The sequence below is a fragment of the Photinus pyralis genome, unplaced genomic scaffold (genome assembly GCF_008802855.1).
Source record: "Photinus pyralis isolate 1611_PpyrPB1 unplaced genomic scaffold, Ppyr1.3 Ppyr1.4_LG8, whole genome shotgun sequence".
NCBI lineage: Eukaryota > Metazoa > Arthropoda > Insecta > Coleoptera > Lampyridae > Photinus > Photinus pyralis.
The window spans coordinates 21346091-21365717 of NW_022170819.1; the positions used below are offsets into that span (position 1 = coordinate 21346091).

Consider the following 19627-nt stretch of genomic DNA (forward strand, 5'->3'; position numbering starts at 1 on the left):
CACAAACATAAAGAAGGGATTTCACATTCAGAGAATAGGGAGGGTAGCAGGAGACATTTAACGGAACCCCTTTTTAAATAAACGAGCATATAATTCGACTGACAATTTAAGCAGGGATCAAATCTTCATTGTTACCAACAGTCAAATCACTTACGACTTACTTTGTTTTTTTTTTCTTAGAAAATAGTAATTTCGGAGATTTTTAAGGGAGCGTAGGTTTGGTGATTGGAGATGTACAGGGTGTCAAAGTGTAGGCGTGATTATTTCGAAATTGGAGTAAAATTAGATTTATAGTAAAGTTCGTAGCTCCATTTTAAAGTTAAGCAATCATACTTCTGTTATGCGTATTTAAATTCTATAGAGCGTTGTTCTCATAATGGTTCCCATGAGGCGGATATAAGAAAGAGGCAATCTCAGCAGAGGTACTATTGCAAACATATCTGATATAAAATTGCGTTGGCGTGATAGGAGTTATATCGGGGATTTTGTAAGGCATTCGGGTCTGGGTCACCAGTGCAAGTGGTCCAAAAAAAATTTGTTTTGTGATAGATTCGGTTCACGGTAGTACTAACCGTGGGGCTCACAATATAGAAAAATGTAAGAATTCGCTTCTATGCTATTCGCACATCAGCTGTGTGCTTCAGGTTAATAGTTCTTACATTGTTTTTTCGAGCAGCGGGTTTGGCTAGGGTGAAAGTTGCCATTATAAAAGCAAGTTGTTATTGTAGATATTTTTCTCGAGACTGAATTTTTCAAGTAAGTAACTAACACCTTGAATTGAATTAATTCTAATGTATCAGTTTTTATCGACGCTAAAGAATAGAATTGTTGTATAAAGAGAAGAATTAAAATTGTTGATTTGGACGGTTATAAAAAAATACTAAACTATAACATTAAGGCGCCAAATAAATATTCACTTTAAATCACTCCTGTAATTATTCACCTCAACAGTGATAGAAACATTAGCAATTTATACACTGGTATAGTCTGCAGCATTTTCCCTTTTAAAGCCCTTCACAGCTCGCAAATTAGTGAACATTGTTCCCATGTCGCAATTACTACAAACAATACCTTCTTATTAAAAAATACGACACCAAGATAAATTAAGTTACACATTATCGTTAGGGCTTAATGGTAAAATATGCTCATTAGAGAATATGAGAGGGGTGGTTTCTTTGGTTAGCTGTGGCGTAGCAAATGTAACTTCTTAAAATAAATTTATTTACCACCTTACATAATTTACTTACTTTTAGCATTAGGCTTAATTAATACATTATTCATTTTACTTACTGGGCGTACTTTCGGCGGTTGGTGCTAGAACACGCACTTCGGAAATTAAGTAAACGATGAGTGCTATCTTTTTCCTATCTAGATGGTCGTCAAGTTTTGCGATAAATAAAAGTGTGAAATAAATACTGTAACTCCACCCTCAACTACAGGGAGATTTAAAACTGTACGCTCCTAGGACAGTATTATTTCAAAAGTGTACATTTTTCATTTTGAAGTTTCTCGAACACTTTTTGGTTGGTGATTGTGTTAACGTTAAACGGAATTGAGGATCTGCTGGAGCAGTCGTTTTGTGGCGCGCAACATGCGGCTAAAAGCAGGCCTTTTAAGACTTCAGAGTGTCTTTGGAGTCGTGTAGAGTTGGTTTAGTGTCCATTTTCGAAAAAAATTCAAAAATGGTCGGTGTCTTTCTAGAATATTCGTGGTCTCAAGTTACTCCAGATTCTTAAGGATTTTCAAGATCTCTTCAGGCCACCCATGCGCTTCCATACCATTCGTCAATTTTCAGACACTTAAGAATCTTCATCTGTGAGATTATCTCTAAAGTGTACAAAGTGAGCGTAATCTTCAGCCTGTTTATGGTCTTAAGGGTCTCTACAAGCCTCAACGCCTTCAAGGCATCAATATATCTTCTGAGGTTAGAAATATAAACCCCTTGACATGTTCCTAGCATACTGGGTGTAGGGTTTTAAGGCTCTGAGAACTTCAGATGGCTGGATAGTCAAAATTGTTAGGTTTTTTCTAGTGCCCCTCAGCAGCTTTACAGTTTTCAGATTCTTAAGGTCCTCAACCATCACGTGATTTAAGATCATGAGCATGAGGGGTTTTAAATAAGAAAACCGGACGTTAATCGTGGGTTTTTCGGTGGTGAACGTTGAAACGTGGCCGTTTGTTTTGGTGTGTTGTCGGTATTTGATCGTATTTGAAAAGACTGTCAGTCTTGTTCAATTGTAAAATTGTGTAGAAGAAATCAAAAGTGTTGAAAGAATTTTCTTTACGTCGTGATAAAAGTAAACGTTAAGTCGATTCGATCGGCAGCATGTGTTTTACGTTGACAAAGAAGTTCAAGGGAGTCGCCATCAAAGGGCTAATACTATCACTGTAATTACGCACTTTTGTTATGAGTACCGTTACTAAATCATGATTGTTTGTTATATCGCACAGGTGGTTATGTCCTTATATTATTTTATTTAGTATGGATGTATGCATTCATATGATAGTGTATTATCAGTGGGATATTGCTCTGTACGATTCGACTAATTGTTTTTTTTAATTTATATTTTATTTATTTTATTTTGCCTTTAATTTTGAATGAGCGGGGTTTCAGCCAAAGCTGCTCTACCAACCCAACCCACTATACATTTATAAATATCCATGCCCGAACCAGGATTCGAACCAGGGACCCTTAGCACCACAGTTCAGCTTTAACTGAACTGCGCCACACGGGCCGGTTGTTTCTTCCGTCGGTCACTAAGCCACCCACAAAACACCAGCTAGCTCATACAAAACAACCTTTAAATTTAGAGTTTTGTAATTTTTTGAAGTACACTTCCGAAGAAATATCCTAACGTTGACTTTAAATTTTGTTATTTTGAAAGACACAGTGGCATCAATCAACTCCCGACAATTATAGTTCTTGGGTACGAATAAAAAAAATCTGAAATGAAAACTATCTGGGTCGGACTTTGGGTTCGATTCAATACTCAGTTAATTAATTGAAAACAATAACAAAAATAAATAAATCTGGTCGTAAAAATTTTGCGATATTTAAGCGCACTTAGAAATGACAAACACTCGCAAGAACTTCTCTTCTTTTTTAATAAACTGGATCTTGAATTTTTTTTAAAACAAAATTTGGTAGAATTTCGGACCATAGAACACTTTTCCTTTTGATGAATAACAAACTTTGTCGAAAGGCTTCTTCACTATGAACGACTACTTTTTCCGTTAACGGACAAAACGCTTTAAACACGTTTAACAAACGTTGACGTTAACTAACTCACTTTACAACGTTATAACTTAAATCCCACAATACGATTACTTAACGATTAATTGCATCTCCGACTAAACCAATAAGGCTGACTGCCCAAAATAACCGCGTAACAAAAATCACGCGCTCCAACCGTCACCAAATAAAAAAAACCTCGTTTAAACATTGTCTCCTGTATTTAAAGGAACCACCACTTCCACCAAAAAAACAATCTCCTTTATAAATTTTCACATAAACCACCAATTACAATTGAATTACTTGAATAGCACCAGCTTCGTCAGGAGGCGTCCCCACTTACGCCGAGAAATTCAGACATCTTCATAAAATACCCGCATCTTCTTATCAGAACCACATGTGCAGCCTAACAAAACTGTTTACCGCAAACGACCAGATATGAACTTTTACAAACCACTTACGCAATCTTTCCAGAAGTCCTTAATCTTTACTTTTAAATTAAACAACAAAATTAACAATTATCAAACCAATTATTTAAATATAATATCTAATAAATTTCAGTGCAAGACAACATCCACATTAAATTCAGTTTTATACAATATGACGAAATTTGCGCTGAATTCAAATCACTACCGTATTTAATGTCTAAATAAACATTAAAATTGGTAACATACGGGATGACCCTTCATACTATTGGTGCTAAAAACAAATAAAAACGTTCACATAACGTAATTTACACAGCAATATGTTACTCCCTTGTCTCGTGGCCGCTGCCGGCCGGTGAGTAAGCAATACGAGAAAGGGGTCATCTAATTAACATTTCTTCGTTTCGGTTTTGCTTGCGCGATAATAGACTTTCACATGTGTTTGGTCACCTGTACTTTTTCGTGTTAAATTAATAGTTGCCGAAGACTGAGTGTGAGTAGCGCAACGCCATTTTTTTATATACAGGGTGGTCCAAATTGGACACTTTCTTATGGAAACGCACTTTATTTTAAGAAATAGAAAAAAATGGGCCTAGGTGTCTAGAGCTCAATTTTAAAGAGAAGATCGTTGGCGTAAACAGAGTAATCTATCTTTAATGGTTTGGCCGCTAGGGGGCATTTCTCGAATTTAGTCAATTTCCTTAATGCCCCATATCTAGATCTGAAATGTAAATGTTTAAATTTCTTTATTGTCTTTATTTTTATAGTGGGCGGAGAATTAGCTAATTAGCTACCCACTCAACCCACTATACAATCACATACAGCCATGCCTTGCCTGGGATTCGGACCCAGAACCCTTGTAGCCAAAGTACCAAGGTAAACTCAACTGAGCTACGAAGATCGGCTCTGAGCTACGAAGGTCGTTTAAATGACATAAGTCAAGTAAAAAGAAATGGCGGATCGAAAAAAAATTGCACGTAAACACTGTGAAGGCCAGATCGTCTTTGCGGGAAAAGAAATACATTATGCAAGACCAAATTACAGAAGAAGGGATAGTTATCAGTATCACGGATGGTCTCTAGCGACAAACTAAAGAACTAAGGTAATAGCAAATGTACTACAGAAATAACTGACATCTTAACTTTACGGGTTTACAAATTAAATACCTAGTCGATGTAACAACATCAAATTTAAATAGAACGTTACACGATTTTTTTTTAAGTAATTTTTTGAATTTATATTTTGGTAAGCTTACGATGATTTACACATGTACCGCTTTATAGCGAACAGAAACAAAATTGCATAAGGCTCAATTTTTCATTAAAAATTAGAAGTCAACCTCGATTTACGAAATTCTTCTTCTTTTTAAAACATTTTCCTCCCTTGTACCATCTTCCACTACGTAAAAAAATATTTATTAACGTACCCGCGATTCATGTCTAAAGTACAACACCTACCACCACATCTACTTTCAAAATTAATTAACTTTTAGCGATAAACGCGACTCTTATCTACGAAAGGAGAAGAACATGAGATAAACTTATCAAATTAGTCGTTGAATTTCAGATCTTAGAAAGAAATAAGAGGCTAAACTTCCGCAAGGTAAGGGCTATAAATTTTTATTACTGAGCTAGCCGTGGGTAAATTATAAATCAATTGTTATATTGGGAGTTCTCTCAGTTTCGTAGAGATTCCATTTATTACATACTAGTGGATTTTTAAACCCCTGTAAATGTAACTAGCCCATTACAATGGACACTTAATATCTGAAGACACACACATTCCTAGTTGTTGTAGTCGTTCTACTTAGGTAAAAGTAATGAAGGGCTGATTTAGGGGTAGTGAGGCATTCAAATATTTAAGTAACGCTTCATCTAGATATATCATCCGATAGTTACAGTGATACACGCTTTCTTAAGTTGTTGATCCCTTTATCGGTCCCGTTTCCTTTAGGAAAAAGTAATGAAAGGGTACAAGTGAAATTTAGGGATGGTGGGACAATTATTCACGTATTTAATTGGCAGTTAATCTACATATACCATCCATTAATTAATAACGTCAAGAATATTTACAATCTGGTCCAATTTAGGGGTGGTTGAGCAATAATCGTACAGGTATCGTTCCTTAAACAAAACATCCAAAACATGCATTCTCCATTTTTGTAAAAATTAATTATTTTTTATTGTAGTCGTTCTCCTTTGGCAAAAGTAATGGGGAATGTAAGTACAATTTGGGGTGGTCGCGTAATAGTAATTCACATAATTGTATTATGCCAGTAATGAAGTAGGTTGCGGTACCAAACGTAAATTATACACTATGAGTCTTTCAAATCAGGCCACGGATTCGAACAGAGTGTTTTCTAACGGCGTTCTCTTTTCCTCAATTTCTTATTTCAAGGTAAGTGCAGTTCTTATCCATCTCATCAGAAAATTACGAAAAGTGACAATTGAAGAGGAATTATTCATCTATACGTAAGGGCTGCAATTTTTGACTCCACAAATGTTGAATTGAACCACCTGTTCCATCTAGTGCGTAATCGTCCATACCCTCCGCATCGATCGGTTAGAATTTCAAACTGCATGGCGAATTTACTGCTCCCCTATCGCACGCACTTCCCGCAAAGTCCATGGCAACCCCATGTTTATATTCAAATATCGATCCATCAATGTCATTTTAGCAAAGCTTTGTTTTTATACATTTACGTGCGTACCTTATGTTTCTTAATGGAAGTTAGCAATGAAGATAATTTAAGGCTTGATGGTTGTCAGGTTGGTGACGCTATTTCCTGTGGCTTAACATAACGCTCTGACTCGGCAGATACAACTTAAGATGAGACCGTTTGGAGATCAGGGAAAGGCTAGCTCTCGCTGTGCTTTATTGGGGAGAGATATTTCCAGGCCGTTTTCCGCAATTCCATTACTCAATTTGGGTCGCGTAGGTAAGACGCCGCCCAAAAATCTACTAACATGAAATTGCAGAATGAATTTGACGATTGCAAAAACTCCACCAGAAGGCCTTGGTCCGCCGACAACCCTCCCCGCTTCCAACATTCGGCGTACGAAACCATTTATACGGATGGAAGCGTGGACAGTGCTGAGGGTAAGTGACGTTTTGCAATTCTAACCTACCATCCGGATTATAGAGATGCTACCTTCATCCGCACTTCTTGACGATTTACTGTCAGAAACGTTGTACTCGTGGAGAAATGGGAAACGGACGAAGCAGAGTCGGAAGGGCAAGCACGCGCGTAGGTGTCCTCCAAAATTGACCAAGCGCGCCGTGCGGCCTTACGAAAATGACACCCCTTCGGCCGACTCGGACACGAACAGCTCCGCCGAAAGTGTAACTAAAACCGAGCTCGTGGAGAAGAGAGCTGCCAAATCTCCCAGTCCAGTCAACGAATATGAAGAACGAATCAAAGCGATGGCTCTACGTCCCGGTCTAAAAACGAAACCGCCCATTCCAAAAAAGCCCCAAACGTCGCCTAGCTCAAGAAAATCGTTTCACGATACGCAAAACTTTGAGTTAATTACCGATAATATGGTAGGTTACCTACCCGTTGACCATAGTCAAAGCAGCACCAGCACTTTGGATGAAGTCAAATGGTTTGACGAAAGAAAGACCCATGACGAAGTCCAGGCATCCGAAGTCAATACAGACTTATCCATACAGCATCTGAAGCAGAGCCAAGCAACGCAAGGCGATAGTGAATCGGATGTTGCGCACACGACGCAGTTGAACGATATCTCAAATTTCGAGCCGAAAGTAACCGGTGCAAAACGAGTCAACTTTGAAAACGTCGACTTCTCCATGTACGAAAAGCGTAAAATGAAACCCTGTCCCAAAAACTTTATCAAGGAGAACATAAAGCTCACATCCCGAAGATCGCGGAAGAAGCCATCAAGCTCCGACAGTGACGAGAGTCTTAATAACGCGGCGAAATTTGTACCAACACCGATAAGGTCGGCCGACTGCTCGAGGAAGCCCCCGACCGACGTTGAATCATGGATGGCCCGCGATGAGGGAGCTAAACCGACATATTCAGCCTGCTTGGATAGGGTCGATGAGCTGCAGGAGGTGTGCAAAGGTACACGACTGGCAGAGGTCGACGTCAGCGATGCGGATGATGGCAGCACTTACGATGATATTGTCGAGATTTTACAAACGTTAGAGGAAGAGGACAAGAGATCACGTACGTTTACCCACATTCTCAGCTCGTGGCGCATTGATTACTTTCAGAAACCACAATGGAGGCCATGAAAAAAATGGTTAGCGAGCAGCTTTCGGAAAACCAGAAACACGCCAAGCAGGACGTTGACACTGATCCAGGTCATCCACAAAGGGACGAAGAGCAACCTTCTAGGTCTTCGATTAGTTCTTCCACAAACTTAAAGTAGGTATCTACACCTTCAGGCATTTTTAACGGTGTACTTCCAGCGATATCTTCCATTTCTTGGACGAGGTAGATAAAAACTGCAGCAAAAGCCTATCTTGCGCCAAGGAGCGGTTCGCCACTGCCTCTCAGTTGCTGAACAACGGCCTACACTTGGATACCATTCCGAGGTAACAACATCCCGCATTGTTTCCCAGCGCCCATTGACCTGTTTCAGATTAGAAGAGCTTCTCGAACATTCCGATTTGGAATTATCCAACTACGTCATCCAGTTAAGCTTACGTCTCAAGGAAAAGTCATCGTCGGTTGCACTTCTTCAAAAGGAGCTGTCGAGCTTGCGCGAGCAAGTGGCGAAGATGTCGAGGGAGGCGAGCGAAACTGTGCGCCAAAAGTTGAGGTTGCAGAAGGAAGACTATGAAAATGCGGTTAAGAGGCACCAGAAGTTTATCGATCAGCTCATCACCGATAAGAAGACCTTGAATCAGCAGTGCGAGGGACTCGTTCAAGAGATGAAGGTTCTCGAAGACCGGTACAATTCCAACTTAAAGGCGGCCGAGCATAAACACAGGGTTGAACTGCAAAAGCTAAAGGAGATGCACACGGCTGGTGAGAAGATGCGCAGGGATCGGTGGATTGATTCCAAAACACAAAAAATCAAGGTAAGCCCTTTTGATTGTTTCGACTGTCATTGGCTTACATCGCAGGAGATGACGGTGAAGGGGCTCGAGCCTGAGCTTGATAAAATGAACGCGCGCCACCAACAGGAGCTGATGGATTTGCGCATGCTGCACAAACGCGAGATCGAGGACATGGAGCTGCGCTCGGCCAGGAAACTGCAGCAGCACTGTGAGGCGTTGCGCGATCAGCTCGTTACTGAAAGGGAAAAGGCGCTTGCTCAAGAGCGGGAGGCGCTGAGGCAAAGGTACGAGCACATGGTGGAAGCCGAAGAGCAGGGATTTCAGGAGCAGCGCCGCCGACTTTTGGGGGACCACGCGAAACGCGTTTCCGAATGCGAGGATCGCGAGAACGCCGCGATTGCAGAGAAGGAGCGCGCGGTTAAGCAGGCCCAGAGCGAATTTGAAGACAAACTTCAGGTAGGCCTTGTACCGGGTGACCCAATAAGACTGCTCCTTGGCCATATCTCGGGAACCGTGAGTCGTATGACTTAGGGGTGAAAAAAATTATTGGGTAAATCGGTCATGAAGAATCACTGGAAAATATTTTCAAGTTCTAAAAATGACTACCAGAGGGCGTAACTACCATCTTAAATTGTAAAATTGCATTTTCTTTAAATTTCGCATAATAAACTCAAAAAAATGTTTTCACATTTTTAAAGAGAACAAAAGCATAACGCATTTTTATTAATTAATTAATCTCATTTTCCCAATACTTGAAGTTAGGAACGAGATTTTGAAAAACGGTTTTCACTGGCCTCTCTGGGTGTCATTTGGCTACTTTTTCATAAAGAAAAAGTCATATCATTCCATTTGATTTTTTGATTTTTTTATGATTTTGGATCATACTGTCAAAACTAGCCCCCTGGCGGAGAAGGATTCAATTAAATTAACTATAATTATTTTTGTTGATTCTTGTTGCCCGAGGAATGCTCTCCGGTTAAGAAGTTAAAGCAGGTTATTGCAAAAACAATTGAACGCCCCACGCCATTCTTTGTTTTTGAAATACCTAACTGAGTTTTTGTTTTTACGAAAATGATAGATAATCTGGTTCTCTTTAAAAATGTGAAAAAATAATGTTTAGTTTATTATGCGAAATTTAAAGAAAATGCAATTTTAAAATTTAAGATGGCAGTTACGCCCTCTGGTGGTAATTTTTAGAACTTTTAGAACTAAGTCATACGACTAACGGTTCCCGAGATACGGCCGAGGAACAGTCTTATTGGGTCGCCCGGTACAATTACCAACAGCCTGACCATTTTTTTATTAGACGGTGATGAGAAAGCACAACATCGAGTTAAATTTGCTGAAAGAGAAAACCGAGATGGAAATGGAGACGTTCCGCAACAATTACAAAAAGCAGGTCGCGCTCCAATTGGGCGAGAAGGAGGCGCAAATTCGCGAGAAGTGTCGCAAAGAGCGCGACAAGGAGATCGACTCTGTGATCGAACGTCTGGAGTTGGAAGCATCCGAAAATAAGCAGCAGTTGGAGGAGAGCTTGGAGAACAGGATCAGGTTTGAGAACTCCCACCACTTTCTCGGTGTAATCTTTGTGCGTAGGCGACTGAAAGAAAAGTACGAGAAGGAAATTAGAGATCTAGAACAGTCGGAGCGGGACATCAACGGAAAGTATTCCGAAAACAAGCTGAAACTAGCAGAAGCTGACGAGCAGATACTCACCATGAAAACCAGCTCCAAACAATTGGAACTACAGCTACTAGACTTGAAAGAAGTAAGTCTCCGGACTTTTAAATCCATCTAATCCAATCTTTTCAGTTAACAGCCAAATTATCCGGCGAAAGAGAACACGTGAAGGAAATAATTAAAGATGAAATGAAACAGGAAGTGAGGGGCTTGGAAAAGGAATTGCAGGAAGTGAAATCCGACAAGGAGAGGGAGTTACAGAAAGTGTACGCAAGGTTAAATTTGAAATACATTTGGTAATTTCGACAAACGTTTTATTTTTGAAGGGTGAAAGTTGCAGTTGCAAGGAAAGACGAGACAATTTCAGAGTTAAGTCGCGACCACATCGCTCTGCAAGAGAAGTGCGCCTATTTAGAAAGTATGCTCGAGCAGCAAAGAAAAGAGTATCTTATGAAGTAGTCTTAAGAATAATGATAGAGATAAGAGCCTACTGATTTTTTTCTATTTTTATATGACTTTATACGCCCTTTAGGTTAGATTTTATAGTAAACTTGTGCACAAGACTTCATCGGTCAATGAATGATAAACTAATTCCCTTGCCCCCTTTTGCGCATAAAAATTAAAATATCCTTGGTAACTGACGACCAAATCCGATAACATGTTTAACAGGAAACTTAAATACGAGGTCTATGTTATTTTGTTTCAGATTTATTTGATGTTTGGTTTTGTTTAAATAATTACCTTGTTTTGATTTGTAATTGTAAATTTAATTTACGTGTTAAAAATTTAGGGACATTTAGAAACAATTGCTTTATCTCCGGTTAGTGCGATAAGAGTTAGTTATCGCTGCGTACCGCTAACTAATTTCAAGATAAGCAGATGTTTTTTCTTCGAAGAAAACACAGGTGTTCAGTTATTCAAAGCCGCGCTTTAATTTTGATTCACGGAAGGAGTAGAGGATGTGAGGAAAAGGAAAAACGTCTTTAAATAAGCGAATCTTGTTGTTCATAATTTGTTGTGGAAGAAAGATGCGTGTTTAAAAGAGTCGTTTTAAAAGTGAATGTCATAGTGCGAGTGAGCAGACGTGTAGTCCAAGTGTATGTCTGTCGAGCAGTTATCGCCTATATGAAGCCTTTCTATGAAGTCTTCAAGTTTTCTGCCACCAAAAAAACCACTATTACGTCTATAATTACATCAAAATTAGTGTCCTTTAAATCAAGAATAAGGCAAAAGTAAAGAAGTAAAGTGTCAGAGCAATATCACTTCGTCTATTCTGTTTAAAAAGTATCGCAGTTGACCGGATATTAAGTATATTATTAACTCTAAGGTAATTAGAATGTTCTGTTAATTTTAACTTGTTTCCATGGAACGCATGTGCGTGGTGTTAGTCGTCTGGCCCTGAGTGCCCATTTTGATTTCAGCTTTATTGATTAATTTATGTCGAATACATTTGTTTCATCTGTAAATGATTAGATTTGCTATTAATCGTGGCCAAATTCCGACCTAGATAAGAACTCTCTTGATAACTTTTCTATGCGTACCCAGAGTTACATATGTAAGGTGTTAATTACAAATTTGTGAAGTAATCCTTTGGAATTATGGGAGTGAGTTTCTCAAATGTTAAATCCATATTGAGATTTTTCAAAATAGCAGATACCGAACGTGCCTTGAGAAATTTCATAGTCAGAATTTTCTATTTTGTTAGTACATGCTTGAGCTAGCTGGACAGGTGTTTATGTGAAGAAGACGTGAAGGAAACATGAAAATCGCCAAGGAGAGATCAATGTGTGGAGCGATATAAAGGAATAGAGGGGGAGAAAAAGGAAATTTACTAGAATGATGAAGGCGTCATGAGAAAAGGTTGGGGAACGCTTGCAGGAGTCTTGAAGGAATCTTCCGAACGATTCAAACAACCCTTTTGAAGAGCCAGTTGAATCTATCGGTAATAAGTTAACGACTGACACCTCAAGATTTTGTTTCGTCTTGAGTCCATTTATACAGCGAAAGCTGGACTAATTTCGTCTCAGACCAGCGATACAGAACGCGTCATAATTTTACATTCAAAAGTACATACCTCTAGGTCCTACAGTGCAGCATTGAATAAAAAATTAAGTTTATTCAATGAGTGCGGTGAGAGTAATAATATATTCAAATTCTTATATATTTTATTGAATGCATGCGCCATCTAATGTTATATGACTATAACGCAAACTGTACGAGATCGATATCTATAACGGATCTCTTAGCTACATAGTGCTCCATCTGTACGCTAACTACAAGTACTAACGTTTGCTTCAAACTACATGTTTGTGTAACATCACGTCGTAAACAAGACATGTAATAACAACGTAACTGTTGACTTAACGTGATTTGTAATTATGTTATCACCGATACGTACAAGATAACGGTAGCTCAGTGTCCAAAAGTGTCTTTCATTTTTAACGTACATGTTATTCCGTATATGTTATCACAATAACGTTATAATGGGCGAAATAATGGCCGCCTAGAACAAGGATAGCATTATGCGGAGCGACATCGGTTAAAAAGAGTTCGGTACTGCATCTTGACAGGTAAACGCGATTTGACAAACGATTATTACGTACGAAATGGCTAAAAGGTTGAAGAAGACCACGCGGTCTCAATACGAGGACCTAATTAAATTCGTAGAAAGAAACCGAATTTTATTAAGGGGCAAGATGAAGCAAAATTTCGCTCATAAAGTGGATGGACTGTGGCAACAGTTTGCCGCACTGGAAAATCCTAAGGGAAATGGCCCGCCGAAGAATGCCTTCCAATGGAGAAAGGTACGTACACGTAATAAGATTAACGTTTAATTTAACTGTTTAGATTTTTAACGAGTGGAAAGTGAACACGAAGAGGAAAAGTAAAGCGATTCAGCTAAAGTTGAACGGTTCCGAATTCTCATGTAATAAACAACTGACGGACTTAGAAGAAAAGTTACTGATTCTGATTTCTAACTTAGACGCACGCCCCAATCGCAGTAAGTGCTCGGGAGATGCTTTAGCGAATCTTGCGGGAATTCAGCAGAAAGCGAATGGAGTTGAAGACATAGAGCATATGGAAGAACTTGCGATAGGTAAGTAGTGCGAAATCCAAACACTTTGTGCATGTTGAATTTCAATTTTAGACGGAATTAAAGTCGAATCTTTGCCCACTGATGAAGACTATACTTGTGCTTCCATTAGCGATGGTAGACCGCTGCTGAATTCTCCATGTCAGATACTTAAATGTGATTTTTTTAAAGATCCTTTTTCTGGCGAGGTCATCGAGTTGAAGCACGTCGAAGATGTGCCTATTGTAGAAACTGCGAGTGAACACAGTCGACTGGAAATCCCCGCAGAGCCGGAAATGATTCCGTTAGAGATTTTACAGACGGTCCAGACGATTTGCTCGGAGCCTACCGATACGAGTCAAAAAACTCACTTGCCGTTTGTCGAAACTAAGGCAACGGCCATTAGGGACATGGCAAATGCAATAAAAAAATTGTCGGATGTGTGCGAACAAGGGTTAGCGCTAAAGCGCGCCAAACTCAAGTTGGAATACTATAAGGTGTTTGGGAAGTGTGAGGGATTTGACGAGTTTTGTAAATAATAAAGTTTTTGTTTAATTTTACAAAGCATGTATTGGGACTAACAACGAAACGAGAAGAAAACCACCTTTCTTCACTGAAGTTGGTGACAAAATAACGTTTTTGTTACAAGACGGTTTGAAGATCTTTTAGAGACTTTCAAAGAGCTCCCGATAGTCTTCCACTCTTCTCTCTAAGAGCGAATCCTTAAGTGCTTTCGTGAGTCTTCCAGGATTTTCAGGAATATTAGGTTTTCAAAGGCATTGACTCATTCAACACGTGTGTCAAGATATTTTTAACACCATAGCAATTGGGCTTTTAGAGTCCTAATAGGTTATACGACTATAGTGGAAAAGTCTTCAATAATTTGAAATGTGACCAAAAGCATTGGGAAGACTCCAAGAGTACTCTAAGTGACAGTAAAGATTTTAATATTCTCTAACGGTTTAAATTTTAAGATGTTTTATGAGCGTATGAGAGAATATCCCTTTCGGGGCGGCTTTGTGAAACTTAACAACCAAAAAATGCGCAAAAAGCAGTTCATTTGTTATTAAAAATATTACAAGGGGCTCTACCTTAGACCATACAGTACATAGACTGCTATAATTAGCCACAAGCTTTCCATACAAAATCACTAGTCACGGATAGAGGGAATTGTACACTATTTTTTATTGGATTTTTGTTTTATTATTATTATTATATATATACAGGGTTGCTGATCAGTCTGGAAACGGTCGATTATCGGCGAAAATATAGGTACTCGATATTGAAATATATTTTATACAAAAGTTTTGGGGTTCTTCAATGTCTATTAGATATCAAAAATTAAAAAAATCGGATCTCCGATTGAGATCCGATTTTTTTAATCTTTGATATCACTCAACCCCATTTAGAGGACCGATGGATAATGTTCAAAAAGTCTATTAGATAGTAACAATTTTAATTATACAGGGTTGCTCATTAAGGCGTAGCATACGAAAGATGCATTTTTTTTAAACAGAACACCCCGTATATTATTCAGTATATAAGTTCCGTTTGTAGAAAATAGAAAAAAAAATAAAGATCATACCTTGAAAAGGCTACCCTTCTGGAATCTGAAACAAAAAAGTTATATGTTATAAATTTTAAAGTTGGGTAGGTGTCGGTTTTTACCACCCGCACGTTAGTAAGGGAGGTATTGCATTGGGGTCAAAAATGACCCCCATTTTTAATTTTAAAGAAAGACAAGTTTTGAAGCACCAGGAATTCGTCAAACAAAATCTCGATTATGTCGGTCTGTCTTCCTGTACTTTCATTTCCGAATAAACGGCTGAACCGATTGGAACCAAATTTGGTACACATATTCTTAGACATAAAAGGAATAACTGAATAGTTTTTAGGTGTGCGGGTGGTATCCGTGCTAGCCACAGCAAATTTTATTTATGTTATACTTTACGGTGATTAATAAGTTTACAGCTAGGTAGATATCCGCTAAAAAAAATGAAAATTTACCATTTAGCCTTATTAGTTCGTACTCGCCTAGGGAGTTCCGCCAACGACAGGAAGGACAACCACAATGCCCTAGGTCTTTTGTGCATCTTCGCGAGCTGAAATGAAAACGCATTTACTAACTAAAGTTTAGACGATCTAATGCGAGAGGCTGCTCACTTTGGATCATTTGGGAGTGATCGAGGGTGAGCTTCGATCTAATCCTCACCAGTAGATGAAGTTCGCGTACTGATCGAGTCTACGGGCGCGCTGCAAACAACCGGTATGATTAGAAGGCAATCGTACCAAGCAACTCAATCATTCGGCTTTCCTTGAAACCAATAAACTAACTTTTGCATATTAGTAAATGAACGCATAGGAAGATCGATGCATTTGCCTCAAAGCAGACTCCACTCCTATTCACTTTTGTTAGGAAAACCTACCATTAAAATTTCAGGGAAAAGACACTAACTAAAATGACACTCCTTAAGGTGGATCAGCAAGATGTTTAACGAAAAGTACATAATTTGCAAACGACTAGAGGATGCGTACCTAGGAACGCTTATACAGGGGCCTTTTATCTCCATTTTTTAAATTTGAAAATTAAAACTTGACGCTTTAGTTTGACCGCATTCGAATAAATGCGAATTCCAAAATAAGTAATTGAATCTGTTGAATTAAAATTGATTAAATTCCATTCACTTTTACATTTTTCTGATTTAGGATGTTAATTCGGTTCGTACAAATACAAATAATTACGACCCTTATCTTGTGATTACGTATCAGTTCTAAGTTGCCGATTATCTAAATTTTTATGGGCAATATCCGCCTTGTGATATATACACAAATTATTTAAATGTGCCTTTAGTCCAAGCTAAATGGCTCGCTAAAATAATTTATTTTCAAAAACAATTAGTTACCGGCAAAAAACGGGTTTTTCATGCAGGTGAAATGATTAGAAATTGTGAAAAAATAATTAAAATAGCTGAATTTTTCCGCGGGTGAAATCCCGGGGTTTGAAAAGGGTGGAAAGTGGAGTTTAGCAAATTGCCAACTATTAACTTTAACTTTAGGAGAAAATGTTTAATTTAAAACTTTTATAGAATAAAAATATCTGGATTTTTTATGAAATTATGAGTACTACTTTGTTTTAATTATGGGGTTTCCTAAATATACAGCAATTTTCATTGATACCTACAAGACACTTTTTCATTTCAAAATTTAAGCTGTTTTTTTCGGAAAGGTATTGATTGAATATATGTTCATGTTCATGAAATATTGCTAATAATCCAATAACGAACGATCCTCGAGATCCGCTTTTGGCCTGTAACTTTTTCACCCGATAATTTACGCATCTGAAAAACAATAACGACCTTTCTTGCATCCTTAAGAACATGTGTATCAATCTTCAAAGCGATCAGACGTTTTTAAACAGTTATCATTCACACGGACAGACGGACATATGACAGCAAGACAAAATTGTAAACGATCTATCGACGACCATTACGGGTGTTTCATCGAATTGCACAGTGCTTGTGTTTAAGATTTATGTCTAATGAAATCAACGCGGTAAGTAACCCCCCACCCCCACTTCAGTTAAACAAAATTATTTGCAATATTTCGTGAACATGAACATATCTTTAATCGATACTTTTCAGAAAAAAACAATTTTTAATGATTAAGGTAGATACAGCTTAAATTTTGAAATGAAAAATTGTGTTGTAGGTATCAATGGAATTTGCTGTATATTTAGGAAAACACCATAATTAAAACAAAGTAGTACTCATAATTTCATAAAAATCCAGTAAAATATAGCCTTTGTGATGAAAAGGTTGAGGAAGAAACTGACAAAGTGTGGTTCAACAGACAGTTTATTTTGCTGCAAAATTGTTACAAACCAGCCAAAATAACGAGTAACATAGATATGAGCCGATAAAGTGTGCGAACTTAGTAAACATTAGAAACTGGATAATTTCCAAACTGTGTTTTGTTACCAAACTTTGTACAGCATACACCAGCACAAACGCGACACTAATCAACGCACCTAGTGCGAAATATGGTATTTATTACTTATCATTCTTAATGAAGAAGTGGTAGGCAAGCGAACATTTATAATGGTTGTTCCGAGGGGTCGTTACATTGGGAAATCTTTTGTACGTGAATCAGGAATTCGGAGGAATTCATTGGGTATTCTGAGGAATTCTTTAGGAATTCTTAGATAGTCTCCAAGAAATCTTGGGCGTTCTAGGATTTTCGATTACATTATAGGAATTCTCAAGGAAATCTCATTAACGATATTTTGTAACGCTATCTGTCGGAATATGATTTGCAAACTAGTGATGACGTCGAGACGAGACTTGGTCTCGTCAAGTCTCGATGACGTCGAACGGTCGGTCTGTCTATCTGTACTCTCATTTCGGGCTAAACCGCTAAACTTGCCATGTGACACGTCAAAATTTTCTGTTTCTGTTTCGATACTTATTTTTTTGCTCTTTTTGTGTTACATGGAAATAAAGATTTTTCTCTCACTTTTCTATTCCAACCAAATTTTGTACACATATTCTTCAATATAAAAGGAAGAGCTGAAAAGCTTTTGGGAAGAATCGCACATGCGGAAGTATGTGGAAGTAACAAAAACGTTTTTCCATATTGTGACTAAACAATTTTTTTTAATTGTACTGACGGAGTGGCCTGGTGATTAGAGCACCAGACTACAAAATGGGGAAATCAAGTTCGATTGCCGCCTTCTCGTCCGTAGGGTTAACTTACTATCTAAAATTAAAAACCCGGGGCTATGATAGGCGGTTCTGGAGCGTAGTACCACACCAGAGTAAAAACCATCACCGTCACCATCTCGGTCGAAAGTCATCAATTATTAATTTCACGGTGCCTTTTGTATGCTTTACACCAATTTTAGGTAGTATGTCTAGCAATTCTTGAAAAATCTGGGAATTGTTTGGAAGTTTTTGGGTATTCTCGGGCAAGGTTGATATATTACCAACCTTGATTCTCGGGTAGTCTTTAGGAAATCTTGGGTATTCTTTGAACTGGGTATTCGTTGGTACACAATTTTCATGTCACGAGTTTTGCAAACTACACTGCATTTTTGTTGATAAATGGTGTAGTCGATTCAACGCAAAGCTGTCAAAAAAGTCTATTTCAAAATGTATAAAGTGTTGCGGCCTGTAAATCGACAGTTGTAATAAAACTTGATGTGCTGTGTGGGAATAGATTTTCATTAAAGGAAAACACATAATTGCAAAACGAGTAGGGGTTGGGTGTCCATGTACGTACAGGCTTCTGGTAAAAACTTTGAGCATACGTATTAAAAGAGCAAGATGGATGTAATGTTTGTAATAGGTTAATTTTTTGAAAGATACGGAATTTTAAAAGGACTAGGGTTGATTAGTTAATTGTTTAGGTTTATTTTAAGGATGTTACTAGACGCATTGTAGTCCAGGAAATGAAGTTTGATACCCCATCTATCTGGAGGTCGAACACCATACTTTGTCCGAAATGCACACTGAACAACTGTCGTCAATAATAAATTATTCACTCTTTGAGGGTAAACACTTTTTTTTTATTAAACCGCAGTAAGGGTTAATTTTTAAGGGTGGAAATATTCCGAAAGAATGTTCCAAAGCCTCTAACAATGATTTACTCAACTCATCTGAGCCAAATTTTACTCACCGTAGGCTTTAATATGCAGTTTTATGGCTTTGGCAAAAAGGGGTAGTTTTCACCCCTAAAAAATGAAGAGCGCCCATCGGCATAATATAGATTTTGAAGTGGAAGGTAAGTTTAACCTAATCCCAAATTTTCATGCGAATCGATGCATTTTGAAAAATTTGCCAGGGCGTGAACCAAACCAAGAATATTGAAAACGTACCATCTCAGGATTTTCAGGAAAATGTACGTGGAATCAAAATGGTTAAGGGTTGAATTTGATGTCTATGCACACCCTTGAACTGTTATATGTCATGAGTAAAAGGCTTAAAGTCTCCAGTTACGTTTCCTGGTGATGACTAATTGCAACATAATAGGGCGTTTTACCTGAAGTTGGAAATGTTATTCAAAAAAGAAGGAAGTATTGAGTGACTTTTAGCCTAAATGTATAATCATTGGTTACCTTTATGAGGTCTTTGCATCACACCGTAAAAAGTCCAAGTTCTGTACAATCCCGCAGATTGTTTACCATGTTAC

The 19627-nt window shown here is 38.2% G+C and overlaps 2 protein-coding genes and 1 long non-coding RNA gene across 5 annotated transcripts in view; 2 read left to right on the forward strand and 1 right to left on the reverse strand.

Annotated features, from left to right (window-relative positions):
- LOC116179591 overlaps positions 1 to 15692 on the reverse strand; it is a 37832-nt gene extending 22140 nt beyond the window's left edge. Inside the window, exons 1-3 of the long non-coding RNA XR_004147002.1 lie at positions 15605 to 15692; positions 15449 to 15543; positions 15027 to 15051 (exon numbers count right to left, since the gene is read on the reverse strand). This is a non-coding gene — a long non-coding RNA (uncharacterized LOC116179591). The remainder of the gene's footprint in view (positions 1 to 15026; positions 15052 to 15448; positions 15544 to 15604) is intronic.
- LOC116179588 (centrosomal protein of 131 kDa) lies at positions 6309 to 10931 on the forward strand. 2 transcript variants are annotated; one of them, XM_031499385.1, is made up of 12 exons: positions 6309 to 6425; positions 6475 to 6591; positions 6636 to 6756; positions 6800 to 7849; positions 7897 to 8050; positions 8095 to 8220; positions 8268 to 8709; positions 8755 to 9144; positions 9995 to 10239; positions 10285 to 10456; positions 10501 to 10643; positions 10695 to 10931. In XM_031499385.1, exons 1-12 carry the CDS (start codon positions 6381 to 6383, stop codon positions 10825 to 10827), a joined length of 3138 nt encoding a protein of 1045 aa, XP_031355245.1. In that variant the 5' UTR covers positions 6309 to 6380; the 3' UTR covers positions 10828 to 10931. The 2 variants fall into 2 exon arrangements, with proteins under 2 accessions (XP_031355245.1, XP_031355246.1); XM_031499386.1 differs by having other exon boundaries at positions 10501 to 10634.
- Positions 12668 to 14154, forward strand: LOC116179590. 2 transcript variants are annotated; one of them, XM_031499388.1, is made up of 5 exons: positions 12668 to 13172; positions 13216 to 13294; positions 13352 to 13465; positions 13517 to 13579; positions 13634 to 14154. In XM_031499388.1, exons 1-5 carry the CDS (start codon positions 12975 to 12977, stop codon positions 13978 to 13980), a joined length of 801 nt encoding a protein of 266 aa, XP_031355248.1. In that variant the 5' UTR covers positions 12668 to 12974; the 3' UTR covers positions 13981 to 14154. The 2 variants fall into 2 exon arrangements, with proteins under 2 accessions (XP_031355248.1, XP_031355247.1); XM_031499387.1 differs by having other exon boundaries at positions 13216 to 13465; positions 13634 to 14151.
- Positions 15693 to 19627: the final 3935 nt, after the last annotated feature.

Bases quoted from the DNA above. Each gene is read 5' to 3' on its own strand.
- LOC116179588 (XM_031499385.1), top strand. From the start codon at position 6,381: ATGGAAGTTAGCAATGAAGATAATTTAAGGCTTGATGGTTGTCAG. The intron at 6,757-6,799 runs GTAAGTGACGTT...TCCGGATTATAG, and splicing joins AAGCGTGGACAGTGCTGAGG to AGATGCTACCTTCATCCGCA. The intron at 10,457-10,500 runs GTAAGTCTCCGG...CAATCTTTTCAG, and splicing joins AGCTACTAGACTTGAAAGAA to TTAACAGCCAAATTATCCGG.
- LOC116179590 (XM_031499387.1), top strand. From the start codon at position 12,975: ATGGCTAAAAGGTTGAAGAAGACCACGCGGTCTCAATACGAGGACCTA. The intron at 13,173-13,215 runs GTACGTACACGT...TTAACTGTTTAG, and splicing joins ATGCCTTCCAATGGAGAAAG to ATTTTTAACGAGTGGAAAGT. The intron at 13,580-13,633 runs GTAGACCGCTGC...ATTTTTTTAAAG, and splicing joins TTGTGCTTCCATTAGCGATG to ATCCTTTTTCTGGCGAGGTC.